General features: G+C 38.0%; 1 protein-coding gene across 1 annotated transcript; it reads left to right on the top strand.

Annotated features, from left to right (window-relative positions):
• The first annotated feature begins 1231 nt into the window (after positions 1-1231).
• Positions 1232-16291, top strand: LOC113153617 (chitin synthase chs-1-like). The gene is made up of 21 exons (XM_026347292.1): positions 1232-1257; positions 2174-2309; positions 2486-2674; positions 4425-5298; positions 5520-5703; positions 5926-6021; positions 6118-6279; positions 6375-6549; positions 6747-6848; positions 6957-7098; positions 9179-9379; positions 10485-10600; positions 11357-11525; positions 11893-12072; positions 12166-12453; positions 13722-13899; positions 14320-14398; positions 14805-14915; positions 15013-15227; positions 15320-15392; positions 16205-16291. The coding sequence occupies exons 1-21, from the start codon at positions 1232-1234 to the stop codon at positions 16289-16291; spliced, it is 3783 nt and encodes a 1260-aa protein (XP_026203077.1).

Below are 16291 nucleotides of genomic sequence, written 5' to 3'. Positions count from 1 at the left end.
GCTTTTGAATCCTAACCCAGTTGCTCACTTCAAAATATCTTATGAAATCCTAGCAACAGACACTGTGATATATTCAAAGCCGTTAGTGTATTTGTTATCAGGTATCACCTCGGTCAACACTTTATTAATAACACACCAACTGCTAAATCAGTTTTGTCAGTCTATATCAAGAGACTGGTAGGACTCTGAAACTACTATTGTGCCATGAAATGTCACAGAGATTCATGCAAATTTTAAGTTTATGTGACATTTTGTTTTGAACATCAATTAAAGACCTTCATCCCCTTCTGACCTAATCTAATAGAGGTGCAGATATTTAGTGCTAGTAGTAATTGCAGTATAAAGAAACTTGTGTCTGGAAGGTCCACACAAACTAAGTGATCGTGCAAGAAGGAGACTAGCGACAGAGGCCACTAACACACTGAGGGCCAGATTGGCAACAGCATCTCCAGCACAACCACTGTGAACACTTTGCTGACTTATGAGTGTGTGGCAAAAGGCAGCTTAAACCACATCATTAAGTTTGCTGATGACTTGACTGTGGTGGGCCTAATCAGCAAGAACGACGAGTCAGCTTACAGAGACAAAGGGAAACATCTAACAGACTGGTGAAGTAAGAACAACCTTTATCTTAATGGTGAAAAAAATAAGTGGATGGTGTACAGGGGGACCATAGAGAGCATCCTGAGAAGCTGTATCACCACCGGGTTTGGGAATTGCACCGTTGTGGATTGTAAGATCCTACGGTGCAAAGTGAGAACAGCTGAGAAGGAGCCTGTCTGCCATCCATCACAGATATCCACAACAATCACTGCATATGCACAGCCCTGGTGGCTTTGCATATGCAGTGATTGTTGTGAATGATCACATCCTTATAGGGTTAAGGTACCATTGTTTGACTATTTGCACTGCATCTGAGGCTGCTCATGATTATATAAATCAACACGTGAACTAACACAATCCTTACCTGAAAAACACTATATTTATTTTAAATCAGTATTAAAATACGTTCAGTCACTTTCAGTTAATGTAATACCTCCCAGAAGGAACAACGTGTTTCTGTTTCCCTCCGCTGCTGTGAACAATTTCCCCACTGTAGAATTAATAAAAGTCTATCTTATCTTATCTTATCTTACTTTTACCACCTTTAGACGATGGCATCTTCAGACGTTGAAAGGTCATTTTCAAGACTACACCCAAGTGTAGTGTAGTGTGCACGTTTATCTGAAACATGGCTGAAGACAGGAGCTTGCCCAAGTAAGAAATTATGTCCATTTCTATTAATATTACACAACTTTTGCTACTGTAGCTGTTGCAAAACTTTACTACATTTAATCAATTGGCAGACGTTTTTATCCAAAGCGACTTACAAGTGAGGAACAAGGTACAAGGCCAAGGCAGGGTAGGTGTATGAGGTTTTGCCTAAGGACCCCTACTGGAGGTGACCCAAAGCTAGGGTTCAAACCCCAGTCTCCCACATAGAGGGACAGTAATCTTACCACTTCTCTATCTATCTATATATTAAGTTTAAATGTTATTTCATGGTTTATAAAACATTATTTTGATTTTTCATTGGCCTGATTGAGTTTTTATTAATGAACTGAATAAATGAAAAAATAATTCACTTTCTTAATTAATCAAATTTTACATCTTAAAGCAGAAAATGATAAAACATTGGTAACACTTAAATATTGTGAAATACATGAACAAAGTATAAATCAGTTTTTAAAAAATTGCTACTTCAATAGAAACGCTATCTTGACACTTAAAAAACTTGAAAAATAAACTTAGTGCAAGTATTCACTGAACATTTTAGGTAAGATACAGTCGTTCATTCATTCATTCATTCATTTTCTTTACAGGAACAGTCACAGTTGTTCTGATAGAGGTAGAGGCTTTTATATACTGTTACGATTTGAACTGTTGCTAGAGTTTCCTCCCACAATCGACGTACATTCACCTATTTATGATGCTTTACATAACCAGCAGATAAAGATTTACTTGTTTCACAGGTTCAACAAGTTCTCAGCACTGAGTTCATCATATTGCCGTTCTGTTTGCAAAGACGCCATTTTCTACCTTGCTTTGTCCTAAAGTTACCACAGAACGTCCTACCAAAGTCATTTTATCCATGCAGTCACCATAGCTTGATGTTTTGATGTCTTGTCTTTAGGAGGCCGTGGGATACCTGTCGAGAACTCCCCGTCATTGAAGATGAACAAACGCCCTGGAAGCTGATCCAAATACTAAAGACCTTCTCTTTCTGTCTAGTCGCTGTGTTTGTGTTTGGGTTGGCTTTATGTAGCAAGGTTTGCTCCATATTTTGTGCATCAAATATTAGTGTTGCATGAGATAATCAAACTTTAACCAAGTGTGATTTTAGCCATCAAATTCCATTTAGACAATTTTGTCCAAATGTATCTGGTATCCTCTTTTTCTTTAGGTAAAACACTAATACCGAACATCTGTCTTATCTCTGCTGCAGACATCTTTCCTCCTGCTTATCACTTTATCAAATGAAGGTACAAAGACCCTCCTAGCTGAGCAGAAACCTGTTGCTCTGTTGTGCATCGGTTGCTCGCTCATCGCCTCCAGCGTCCTTCTCTTACTAAAGAGCATCTGGAAGGCGTGCTATAAATCCTCAAAGCTGCCGGCCAAAAAAACATTATCTATGGTGAGAAACATCAAAAGATATTTTAATTCAATTCAATTTTATTTGTATAGCACCAAATCACAACAGAAGTCATCGCAAGGGACTTTACAGAATAAGGTTCAAATCCTTACAGAAAAGATTTGTTTAAAAAACTAAAAAAACTAACGATATGATCTGGCTTCAACCTTTTTGGATTATCTGGAGGCGTTTGAAGCAGTCATTTGAACCTGCTATTATTAATGAATTACAATAGTCTGGTCTGGAAGTAACAAATGCACGGACTAGTTTTTCAGCACCACTTTGGAACAGGATGCTCCTAATTTTAGCAATAGTCCTCAGGTGGAAAAAGGCAGTTCTAGAGATTTATTTTATGAAGTAAACAAGATATCTTGGTCAAAGATAACTCCAAGATTTCTTGCAGTGATTCTAGGCCAATGCTATGGCATCTAGGGTAAGAGTGTGATTAGACATAGTATCTCTGAAGTTTTTAGGACCAAACAACATAACCTCCATCTTGTCTGAATTTAAAAGAAGGAAATTGGTGTACATCCAAACCTTTTTCTTCTTTCAAGCATGCTTATAGTTTGATTGATTGATTGATTGATTGATTAGTGTCTTCTGGTTTCATAGATAACTATAGCTCGGTAGCAAGAAGAAACTAAATTAAGTGTGCATAGCAATAGAAATGTATGTGTTTCCTAATAATATTGTCTACGGTGGACATATATAGAGTGAAAAGAATCAGTCCAAGCACACAACCCTGTGGAACTCATTATGAATGTGTAAAAACTGGAATCTATCTGACAGATACGATTTTAACAAGCCTGGTGTTGTTGTTTTTTTTTAACTCCAATGACATGTTCCAGTCTGTGTAATAAAATGTGATCTATAGTCTCAAATACAGCACTCATATCTAAGAAGATGAGTATAGAGAGAATTCCATTGTTTGATGGTAATAGAAGATCGTTATTGACCTTTACAGGTGCTGTTTCTGTACTATGATGTACTCTAGATCCTGACTGGAAATCGTTGATTCCTGTGCAGTTATTCAAATAATTGCTCTGAAAACTACCTTCTCAAGAGTTTAAGAGATAAAGGGCAGAATATATATTGGTCTATAATTTACCAAGGCTTTTTGATCAGAGGTTTGACTACAGCAACCTTAAAAGCCTGGGGTATGTAGTCTGTTAGTAAAGACAGAATGAGCTGAACTTGTATGGACGTGCTGATCAAAGACATTTTTGAGCAGTCTAGTCCGGATGGGGTCTAAGCGAGATGTTGATGGTTTAGATTAATGAATTACTGAAATGAATTTAGAATGATGTATTGGGAAGAAGCAGTATAAGTACAAGTGAGGTGTGACAGATGAATGTAGAGCTGTTCTACATATGACTAAATCCATGCCGTTCGCAGGAAGGATCTGATAAATTATTTCCCTTACAATTTTAACTTTTAACGATTTAACTACACAGTCGGCAATTCAACCAACCCCTATGTCTCTAAAAGTGCTCTGATACACCACATTAAGTGTTTTTTTACAGCATAGAATTGAAAAATCTCATGGTCTGTGCAGTGGGGCAAACCAAAAACTTTATAGAATATATATTTCCAAATGTTAAAATGGAAAGTTATAATAAGCTGAAACATTACATTTACTTGCAGAGACAGGAGCTCACTAAACAACCAATCCTAAATTTGCTCTCTTTTATATTTACCCTTCGGGAACTGGTGTTTCTTTGAAATTAAAGATGTGTTTTCTCCCTTTGTTTAGGTTCTGTTTCTTGACTTTCTGGTGTCTCTGGGTGCAGCGATTCTCACCATCGTAGCGATGCCACATTTGGACATTGTGACTAATGTGACAATCCTAAATGGTGTAGCCCTTCTCTCTGCGCTCCTACAGGTGATTGCTCAGTGTACTGCCAAGGAAAGAAACCGCTTCATTGGGCCATCCATCGCTGCCTTCGTCCTCATTGTGCTCGGTTATGTGCTGTTTCTCACCTTATACATAAAGAAGAATCCTACTGACATGAAGATGGCTATGTGGGTGGGTCTGGCCGTTGGTGGGTCTTTCTTGGTGTCCTTTAACTGGTGGGAGAACTACTTCAGACACATCAGTGAAAACAGCAGCTCTGCCTTCTTAAAAGAATTGTGCATAGACATGAGAAGAAGCCAGAACATCCTGCACATCCTCTCCAGCCTGCTCAGGATCATGGTAACGGCCTGTGTGCTTGGAGCCTATGTTCCCCTGTCTAAAATGCATTGGGACATTGTGACCACCATCCCAAGCTTTGAGACAAGGGTGATAGTCATTACAGTGGGGGTCCAGCTGATCTCCTCTGCTCTCTGCCATTGGTTTGCATTAGCAGCCTGTAAGATGCACGCCCTGCGACAGTGCTTCATCCTGCCTCTGTACCTGGCCTCTCTAGCTGTCATGGCTCTGTTCGTCATCCCCGTCATTGTTTACTATCAGGACTACAGAATAAGTCTGAATGGGGCGGCAAACTTTACACACTACTGCAACGTAGCTGTGGATGGAAGAAACCAAAGTCTGACTGGTAGCGTGTTCCCACAACTGGTTTTGGATGTTACACACACTCTGTGCCTCTTTGACATGTCCAACGTGGCTGACATTGGAATTCTCACAGGTAACAAAGACACATTATAAAACTTGTGGGGGTAGATATTGGATTATTATTATTATTATTATTATTATTATTATTATTATTATTATTATTATTATTATTAGATATATAAGTATTATTCTATATAAATGTCAAACACTTTTTTCTCAGACCTCGACAGTACAGTTAAACCGGCTTTAAGTCTGATATTTTACTATTAGCCTTTGATTATTTTTTTCCGGTAGGTTCATCTGTGTCCTGGTGGCTCGGTCTTGTGTTGGCCACTATCCACCTATGGTACCTCAGTCTGTACCGCATCCAGAGGACTCAGGACCTATTGACCAGAAGGCTGTATGAAGGAGGATTTATAGAGCAGTCACTGCTTTTAAACACTCGATTTGATGTCCAGAACAATGAAAGGCAGAAGCAGTAAGTGTGGATGTTGGAAGACCCTCAAGTAAGATTTATGGGTGATACTGTAAAGTTTTAAGGTGAGATGTTTTAGCATTTGTAGTTTGGATTCAAAATTCATCCAAATATACAGTAAACACATTGGTAGAACAAGGACACAGAGAATGAGCCCAAACAAAATAAGGGATGTACATGCACCAGGTTCTTACATATGCAATGCAAATTAAATTAAATTTCCAGATTCAGATCATTAGACCCAGTGAAATTGTTCCTCTGTGCGACCATGTGGCATGAGACCTACGACGAGATGATGAATTTAATCATTTCAATATTCAGGTATGTTTCACAGAACACTTTGGACTGTTACATTACGGATACTGATTTTTAGCAATACCTTTTCATGTTGTACCATCCAGTCTTTTCCTTCACCAGACTGGACAAGTTCAGTCCAAGAAAGGAAGGAGAAACAAGCGACATAACTTTTGAAAGTCACATCTACTTTGACGACGCCTTCAGAAATGTTCCAGGGAGTAGAGGTCGCTACGTCAATGAATTTGCAGAGACGCTTGTGGAAATTATCAGAGAGGTTTACAGGTAAAGGTTTAAACTGATTCAGAACAATGCTCAAGAAAGGTGAACTTTGTTGAGCATTGTGAACTTAAGCTAAAGTATATTTGATCCTCTGATAGCATCTTCATGAACATCGATAAAGGCCTCTTTAGGAAGCAGCAGCAGATCCCTGATCAGAAACTGGTGAGGACACCATATGGAGGTCGAGTGGTGGTCACCATGCCTCATGGAAACATTCTGGTGGTTCACTTCAAGGACAAGGAACTAATCCGCAACAAGAAGAGATGGTCTCAGGTGGGAAAAATAAATAGTTCAGCTTTGCTGCAAGCCTGTGAGAAGTTTAAGATCATTATCTTTACAATATTGGCGTCTGACAAGTGTAATTAAAAAGAAAAAATCCTAATTGTTTTTTTTTTTTAAGACAGTTTTGCTGATAATGTGTTTTTGTCAAGGAACGATTACTGAATACAGTATTCTTTGATGTTTTCCAGGTCATGTACATGTACTACCTCCTGGGCTGGAAAGTTGCAGCCAAATATTGCAAAAAGTTGGGAAAAAGAGAGAATGACGCTAAATTAAAAAGAGAGTTTGAGGTCAGATGAGAGAAGACACATGCACGCACACATGAACCAGTGCATTTTTAGCACATACTGTATTTCTAATTGATAAGTAGATAAATGTCAAACTGTATGATTCTGCAGAAAGAGAAGAACAATACCTACCTGCTAGCTTTAGACGGGGACACAGACTTTCAACCCGCTGCTGTGATGCTGCTTGTTGATCGCCTGAAGGTGTACCCACGTGTTGGGGCAGCATGTGGCAGGATTCACCCCACAGGATCAGGTTGGTGTAATACTGTGAGGGAATGGGGATGAAAAACAGAGGGGCTACAATAAAAACAATTACAATGAAGGACCAAAAATTTAAATGATGGCATAATTGATGCCCTCTCAATGCCATAGAAAAAGAGAAAAGTGCTGTGGGAATTTTCATTTATCTTAAAAAACCTTTTGATACAATAAAATATGACACACTGTTAAACCAACTTGAAAGGTATGGGATTAGTGAGATAGTAAAGTAAAACACATTCTCATTTAAAAAGCACTCCACATCTATACTGTTCAATAGCTTTACCACAGTTTAGTTACAGTGTTGAGATCTTGGGAAACAACTGTAAGAGCTCATTACATTCACTATCCATTCTAGAAAAGGACTGTACCTATTATTCACAACGCTGGATGCAGGGATCACACTAACTCATTATTTTTGCAGTTCATTTTCTTGAAATTTACAGACATAGACAGAAATATAAAACACTGCAAATAAGATTTGAAGCCATCAGTCAATTGTTCTCTGTAAATCAATTGTTGGACAAGGAGTGGGATTAAATAGGTTAAAAAAGTATTCTTCTTCGCGCTCTTTTGTTGTATATGGAACAAATTAATATAATTCATATGATTAATCTTAATAGTTAGGAGAGGAATAGTTGTCATTGTTGTGAATATTATGTTTACTATTCTCTTTTGCTTTTATGTTGACTTTTATTGCAATTATTTACTTATACGATTCGATCCCTTTGTTTTGTTGAGTTTGTTATTTTGTTGTTTGTCATTATTTGTTAAATTTGTATTCTGTAGATTTTTCCTTTTACAGTATATTTGAAATACAATGGTAGTCAACTACCAGCACAGGCCAACTTACATTTATTAAGAAAAAAACTATTGAAAATTATTTAGTCTATTTCTTTTTTTTTAAGAATAATTGCCATGTTTGGTTCAGACGTAAATGCTAAAGAAAAGACGTAAAGAAACAACTGTATGACAACCTGCAAATATATACATATACAAATATATACATACAAATAATTAAATGCATAATTATTACCAAGTATTTCAAAGTAATGTGTGAAAGAAGATTGAAATTTCAAAAAAATTACCTGGAAATACACACATGCAATAGCTTGTTGCTGTGACTGTTAGGATCGCTGCCTTGTTTTCCCCTGTTAGTGTATTTTTCTGTCCCTGCTGTCTCAGTCTGTCTCCCTCTCATTATCACCTTATTAGTTTCAGCTGTGTTCTCCCTCTGCTAACTCACCTTTAATCACCGGTTTAGTTTCACCTGTGCACGAGCCTCCTTTCAAGTTCCAAGTTCTCCTCTCTCAACACCAATTGCCAGTTTGTTAGTAGCCGTTACCTTAACCTTGTTTGTCCATGGACTTTGCCTTTGTCTTTTTGAGTCTAGTTTCCCCTCTTGAACCTTGGATCCACCCCTTGGACCAGGACTTTATGTTTCTCTTGTGAGCTTTGTGCTTGCACTTAAGCAGTGATTTTATGTTGTTACCTTGTCCTGGTTTCCACCACGTTTTTGGTTGTCCTTCTGTTCTGGTTTTTGCATCTCTGGTTTTGGTTGTTACTTTGTCTTTTGTCATTCTTCTTTGCTATTTTGCTTTTATTAAAACCCTCTTTCGTTTGAATCTCCGTGTCTGGAAATTATTTGGTGCCCTTGTGAGAAACGCCCCCGTTTGTAACAGTGACAAATTATCTCTACTTACTAAAATGTATTTCAATACTAGCAACTTCATAGAATATTTTTTCACCATAACAGGGTAAAATATTGTGCATATTTCCAGATAATTACATTAAAATGTTTCATATGCTGTAATGTAATTATGGTTTAGCTGCCAATGATAAGAAAATGTAAAATCATACTTATACAGTATTTGCCTTAAATTTATTTGTAATCAATTTAGGTTGCTACAGTCAATTCAGTTAAGTCATGCATGATGTTAAAACATAGTTCAATTACTCTCACCGATGTGGCAGACCATTTCTTGCAACTTGCTAATAAGCTTGAAAAGACAAACACTGTCACAGAGAAATGATACGGTAGTGGGTTTAATAACAGGCACTTTTGTCCTTAACAGGTCCGATGGTTTGGTACCAGAAGTTTGAATACGCTGTCAGTCACTGGCTTCAAAAAACAGCAGAGCATGTTTTTGGCTGCGTGCTCTGCAGCCCGGGAAGCTTCAGCTTATACAGAGCAGCGGCGCTTATGGACGACAACGTCATGAAAACATTTACCATCAAGTCCACTAAGGCTCACCACTACATCCAGTACGACCAGGGTAAGATCAGCTTATGGTCCATCTCTAAAGCTGTATGTAAGCTGCTTTTATTAGTGTCTAGTTTTAGTACAACATACAAGGTGAAATTAGATTTCAATAGATAGAAGCTTATACTAATTGCAAATTATATCATGTTGCCAAGTATTCAGGACAGTACATCGACTGCCAAAGGGTGTGTTACTGCACATCAAGTGTACAAAGCTCAAATACCAACGGAATTACATAAGTAACATCTGACCCAATTTTGCACAACAGGCATTAATAGTGCATTAACACACTATGTTGAGCAATGTCCCAGAAAGAAGAGTGTCCACCATCATCTCAGCAACTGACAGAGCAGCCAACAGGATCCTTCTTCTTAAAAGTTGCACTGGGGGTCGCAGAAACAATCATGGAAAAGCTGTGAGCCGTGCAACTCTGAAGAGCAGTCCCATGTCATCGGAATGAAAGTGTTGAAAACCTTCATGAAACACTGTTCAAAACTGAAGAATACCCATAAAATGCAACTTGCAAAGTCTTTAAAATACAGTACAATACAGGTCCTTTTGTAGATAACAAATATTAATATACTGTACTGGTGTTTAGTTTGTCAAGTGGGATGTGTCACGGGATGCCGTGAGTTTTTAGAGTTGACCTTTAAATCTTCTTTTTAAATGCTACAGATTCTAAACATTCAAAGATGAGTGAAGACCCGCCATGACAGGCTTCACATGAAACCTACAGAGGGAGTAGAAAAAGAAACACAGTCTTCTAAGAATGAAATTCACTACATATCAACTCAAACAAAACACAACTAGGAAATGACACTGCCAAATTACTCAGTAATTTATACCAGAGTTACTTAAGAGCATCCTCAAGCACACATTTCAGCAAAAATAGAGTAACCTAAAGGGGCACTAGACCCTTGATTATTAATTAAATTAATTGGCATTTTTCTCGCAAAATACATTTTGTGTTTAAAAATCACTTTGGTCACAATTTATCTTTTTCAGCTGACTCTTGTCACCTTGTTGAAATACATCTCTCTCTGAGGACCATTATATTTGTGGTGGCGACTCTGAAAGTCTGTTTGAAGTATTGTCCAAATCTTTAATCGTGCCTACAGGTGAAGATCGTTGGCTGTGCACTCTGATGCTGAAGCAGGGATGGCGGGTGGAGTTCAATGCAGCTTCAGATGCCTACACCAAGGCCCCGCAGGAGTTCAAAGAATTTTATAACCAGGTGATTACTCATACCCTGGCAATTGAAAATCTTCAAACATCAAGGACAAGACTGATCATATCAGAATGTTCTCGCAACACCCTTTGGACCTCATCCAAGTTTGTTTGAGCACTGCCCTAGTTTTACATAACCCAAATGTATGCCCTTATTCAAAAAATCTTTCTATAGGTAAACAATATGGTGAAAAGTGAGAAAGACTGGCTAAAGAGATAGAAATGACATGGTTGGTTTCGTTATTGTGCAAAGAGCAACGTAGCTTTTTTTAAATTATTAAATTATTTCAGAAACTGGATCTATAAAACATAGAAAATATGTTTATTACAATTATCATGAAACTAATAAATATATTCTTAGAGTGCCTTGGTAGCTGAATAGATTCAGTGAATGCCACATAGTTGGAGTTCATCTGTTGGCCTAAAGTGCACATCCCCGTTCTCCTCTCTCATGTTTTCTGCCTCCATATTGTAGTCTCCATATTATCATAGTTTACTGTGTTGAGATTATCAGAGGCAGTGCTGTGGTTAGCGGACAACCCGTATCCACCTCCAAAAGAGACAAACTTTAACTTCAACTGGGATTTGAACCTAGGTGCCCCATTTTCCAGGACAGTGGCTCTTCCCCCATAAGAGCAGTTGTTCTTTAGTTGAACCTATTGCAAGATTTAGAAGTACAGAGGTTAACATCAACAACATTAATCATCTGGCCAACAAGTCTAATGTTTTACCACATTATTTATGATAACTTCTTTCTTTTCAGCGTCGTCGATGGGGTCCATCCTCTATGGTAAGCATTGCTGACTTGCTGGGCTCCGTCACTGAGATCACCAGCAGGAACCCATCCATGTCCAAACTCTTCATGCTCTACCAGCTCATCTGCTTAGCCTCGTCCATCCTGGCACCTTCCGCTGTTGTCCTTATGATTGCAGGTCAGGCTTGTTTTTGTGATTGTTGCTACGAATGCTAAATTTAAGAAACCACTTCCTGGGAAATGTTTTGTTTTATTTCCAAATGAAGTCAAATAAACTTCAAGACCAAGGACAAAAATGAGAGTTTCTATGACGTATGCACTGACCTTGTCTATTTTCTTGGACATCAATTACCTACCAATGGTAGATGGTTCAAGTCATTCTAACCCAAAACATAACATTTTCATTTCAGAGAGAAGTTACATCATTTATTGTTCAAGTGATAAATTGTCAATGAATGAGGATGTGGTTTAGAAAATTAGGTCAAGGTTATGTCAGTGTTTGTGGTTTGTAGAACCAGTTTCTCAGTTTGTGTTCCTCCTTTCAGGTGGTTTTACTGTGATGTTTAACATTGACCCCAATGCTGCACTGGTCCTGTCTGTCATACCTCCTGCGGTCTGTCTCGGTATCAGCTTCAAGATCAAGTCAGACACTCAGATTTATATTGCAGCAGTCATGAGTATCTTGTACGGCTTCATCATGATGATAATAGTATTATACATAATAGGTATGTTCAACACAAAGTCAACCAGCAGCAAAGCCTGTTTAAAGCCGCTTCTAATGTTTAGAACACATTTTTCATCTGTTTATCCTCCATCAGGCACCATGGTGAGGGACCAAACCATCATGACTCCCAGCAGCCTCTTGGTCATCATTCTAGCCATGATGTACCTCATCACTGCAATCCTGCATCCACAGGAATTTGGCCTGGTAGTCCATGGCCTTCTTTACGTCCTCTGCATCCCCAGTGCACAACTGCTGCTGTCTATTTACTCCATGGTCAACATGAACAATGTGTCCTGGGGCACCAGGGAGACTGCACCAGCATCTCCTGGGCCTGGAGCTGCTAAACCTGCAGCTGCTGCCCCACAGAGTACAGCCCAGAAAGGTAGAAACTTAATAAACCTAAATATGATGTAGATGTGGATATATGATGATAAATGTTATGCAGTTCTAGAACCTTTTTATTGTGGCTTTAGGCCCCCTGTCTTTTCAGGTAAGAAAAGTGGAACACTTATGCATGCAGTCGATTAAAAACAAACAAACAAACAAAAACGTTTGGCAGATAGGTAAACAGTTTCCCTCTCTAGATCAGGCTGTTCATTACCTCTAAATTGAAAACACTGTAAAACTGAAACATCCCAAAGAAAACATAAATCAACCACATCAACATTAACAGCATATTTAACTTTCTAAAATGGTATGACACATTTCCCAATGACAATGAAAGCGTGCCATGATGCTAAAAACTAGCAAAATAGCTTGATGATAATACATAATGGAATTCCCCACAGAGATAAACATAGATCGCTATTTTTACTTTTAAACAATTAATCATCTCTCAACATTCACAATACTAAACTTATACTATACTTTTAGAATTTAAAGTTAGTTATAAAGCAGTATTTGTATTGACAGGCGCATAATTCCTTTGCCCTGTAACATCAAGACATGATTTTGCATTTACTCCGATAACATTGTGCTTCTCTGTTTGCATGACTGACCTCTGACCAAACTACGGCAATTGTAACATTTTATTTGTCCCACAAGTAAACAGTTGCTGGAGGATGAGTAAAATCTTTCATTCATGATTAGATACTGCATGTTTCTGCCGAGTATGGTTGGCTTGGGTTAATATACAATATAATTAGTGTGTTCTCACAATACTACAATTAAAATCATAATTCTCAATGCCTACTACTACTACTACTACTACTACTACTACTACTACTATCTGCGTTATCAGCAGCTAAGCCCCCCCTGAATAAAATCCTAGAAACATCCCTGGTGCATACAGTTTGAGAATGCTAAGAACCCCTATTATATGTGGTGTCGACATTTTACAAGTCAAGCAACGCTGCAGTTATTAAGGGAGCTTTATTTTTATTAAACTTCAAACTTCAAAATTCGTAACTGTTATGCAACTGGTTATGACACTATCGAATGTATTCATCCTTATTTTAGTGAAGGGTTAAAATGTTAAGACGTAAATTTTAAATTGGTTGATAAGCTCTTAAAAATTAGCTAATTAAATTTCAAGTTTGCACTGTCAATACTAAAGGTCTTAACTGAAGCTCTTCTCATTTATAATACTATTACGATCCTACAATGTTACTTTATAGGAGAACTAAACGGAAATGAATTTCATCTTTGCAGCTAAAAGCACATTCAGAAGGTTCTTCTCAAATGCCAAATGTGGTCAGAGGTTCTGTCGGAGAGGCAGTGCAGAAAAGCTCATTGACAACCAGGAGTACATGAATGTGGAGTCATCAGAGCCTCAGCCTCCCCCTCAAAACACGATTGTGAATGAGAGCAGAACTGAGAATGAACAGAGGTAAGGTCTAAAGTGGAACTTTGGCTTCTCATAGTAAGCAGTCACTCAGGAGTCAGTCAATATTTGATTTTCATTTGTTCATCATGATGGTAGAAGATCTAGAATAAATTGATTAATGCAGGACAGGAAGGTAACTACAGGGCCCAGTGCACAACAGGTAAATCATAAATAACTGACTTCAAGGCAAAGCAAACAAATTATATTAAAGAGGAAAGTAAAAAAAAAAAAGAAAAGCCAGAAAAAGTAAATGTAAATTACACATTTACGTCCCACGTTGTTTCTAATTGTTTTGTATTTAGTTTCCAACAAAAGGAGCCTTCCTTCACCTATACACACCAGTGTAAGTCTCAATATACAAAAAATCTGTTTTACCATCATATGATTTTCACACTGCAACATAGAGTGAAAATGTTCTGCTTCACTGGTTCCTCTAGGTTGGGTCACACAGCTGCAGAGTTTGTCTGATGACATGCGCCTGCAGGAGGACACGCTGGACAAGGTGCATATGTTTTGATTCTGCCCCTATTTGAAGTTATGTATAATTTTCTGCAACCAAAACAAATTCAATTACTCAACAGCCAAAGTAGTTTGATATGGATGGCAGAGACCAAAATGGAGGCTAAACAGCAATATGCTACTGTTTCACATTTTAAAGATGCTCTCACTGTACAGGTACCCACATTTGGAACCCCAAAAAAAACAGACACATAAACGTCAATATAACATAATAAAATTAGTATTTAGCATTTAGAACACAGCATGGCACACTAACAACACAAATGTGTCAACAGTTCCTAAAGTTTAGGAACTTTAGCATGGACCAGCAAATGTGTTCAGGGTACAAATAGCGGAGTTGGTGTAACTGTTTAGTACATTATGGAGGAAATTGCTGTATGTCTGTGCAGGATGAGGAGCAGTTCTTCAGAGACCTGATAGTCAAATACCTGGAGCCTCTGCTTGAGAACAAAGAGAAACAGAAGATAATGTCTGGGAAACTCAGATCTCTAAGAAACAAGGTAACTGTGTCTAAGTGTGGTGAAACTAATTACACCTCTGTGAACTCCCTTGTTTTTAATGTTGTATCTCATGTTTATTTTTACTTCTCATTCACAGGTGACGTTTTTCTACTCCCTTTGCAATGCCTTCTGGCTCGTAGCAACTTTCACTCTTCAGACAATGGCAACGTCCATCTACATACAGCTGCCAAAGGTCGATATGAACCTGAACTTTACAGGAGAGTACCTGCAGATCAACCCTATGAGCTTCATGTTCACCCTGACCTTCGCTTCGCTGTTTCTAGTGCAGTTCATTGCCATGCTGTACCACAGGTAACCAGTCAAATCAAACTAAAGGAGTACTGTCTTTGATGCTTATGAGTTCTAATTTTAAAATTCAACTTTGTTGTTGTGTGTTTTTATAGAATCTACACCCTGATCCATTTTGCAGCCTTTCTCAACACAGAGTCTATGTCTGAAAAACAAAATCACCACGAGGTAACTTTAATACTACTGTTGGTACTACTGAAGCTACTACTGTCACTTAACAGAAGCTGGAGTGACATGTCCATCACTCTTACTCCATCTCTTATTCGGTTTAGTTTTGTTAATTGCTCATTATGCACACGTGAGTTATTCCTAATGTTTTACCCAGTCTATGTAAATATAGTCACCAAAACGTGAGAAATACCTCTCAGTATGATTCAGAATTATCACCCACCCAATATCTAATAAATTATAAAAATGCAGAAGTAGAAATCATGGCTGCTATAGAGCTGCTATATCATAATGCATTTGATTGCACTGGTGAACCTAATAAAGTGGCCTGTGAGTGTAAACCACATGTAGAGACATGCCATGAACTCACCTGAAGCACTCTCATGTTTCAAATATTTTAATTGGTGTGATTCTTGCAGCGTCATTTTGAGGAAATTGTAAAAGTTAGACTTTGGTCACCAAGGATCAGTGATCATGTTTTATAATGTTACACAGAACAATAACTTTAATCAAGGTCTGAAGATTTATTCTTATTTTATTCTCGTTTTCTTGCTTGGGACCTTCAATTAAAACCATAGCTTAGGATCGAAACAGGTTAACTGTAATTATTTGTACAGCACAAATCGAATGAAGAGTTTCAGTGCGTAAAGACTAATAAACATCAGCCATCGATACGCACTGTAGATAAAATCAGTGGTGAGTCAGTGGTTCTAAATCTACAGTAAGCTTGGCAAACTTGTTGGCAGGTCACTGGTGAAACATTCTTACCCTGGGTGTGGTATTGTTTTACTAATTATCTGGATTCTCTGCAGGTCGAAGATGATGAAGCTGATAACGGCGACATTCTCATTTTTTCAAATGTGTTCGACCGCAGTCAGGATCAGGAAACTCTGTTGTAA

This window comes from Anabas testudineus, chromosome 11 (assembly GCF_900324465.2).
Source record: "Anabas testudineus chromosome 11, fAnaTes1.2, whole genome shotgun sequence".
Taxonomy (NCBI): Eukaryota; Metazoa; Chordata; class Actinopteri; order Anabantiformes; family Anabantidae; genus Anabas; species Anabas testudineus.
This window is presented reverse-complemented; position numbering and strand designations above follow the sequence as displayed.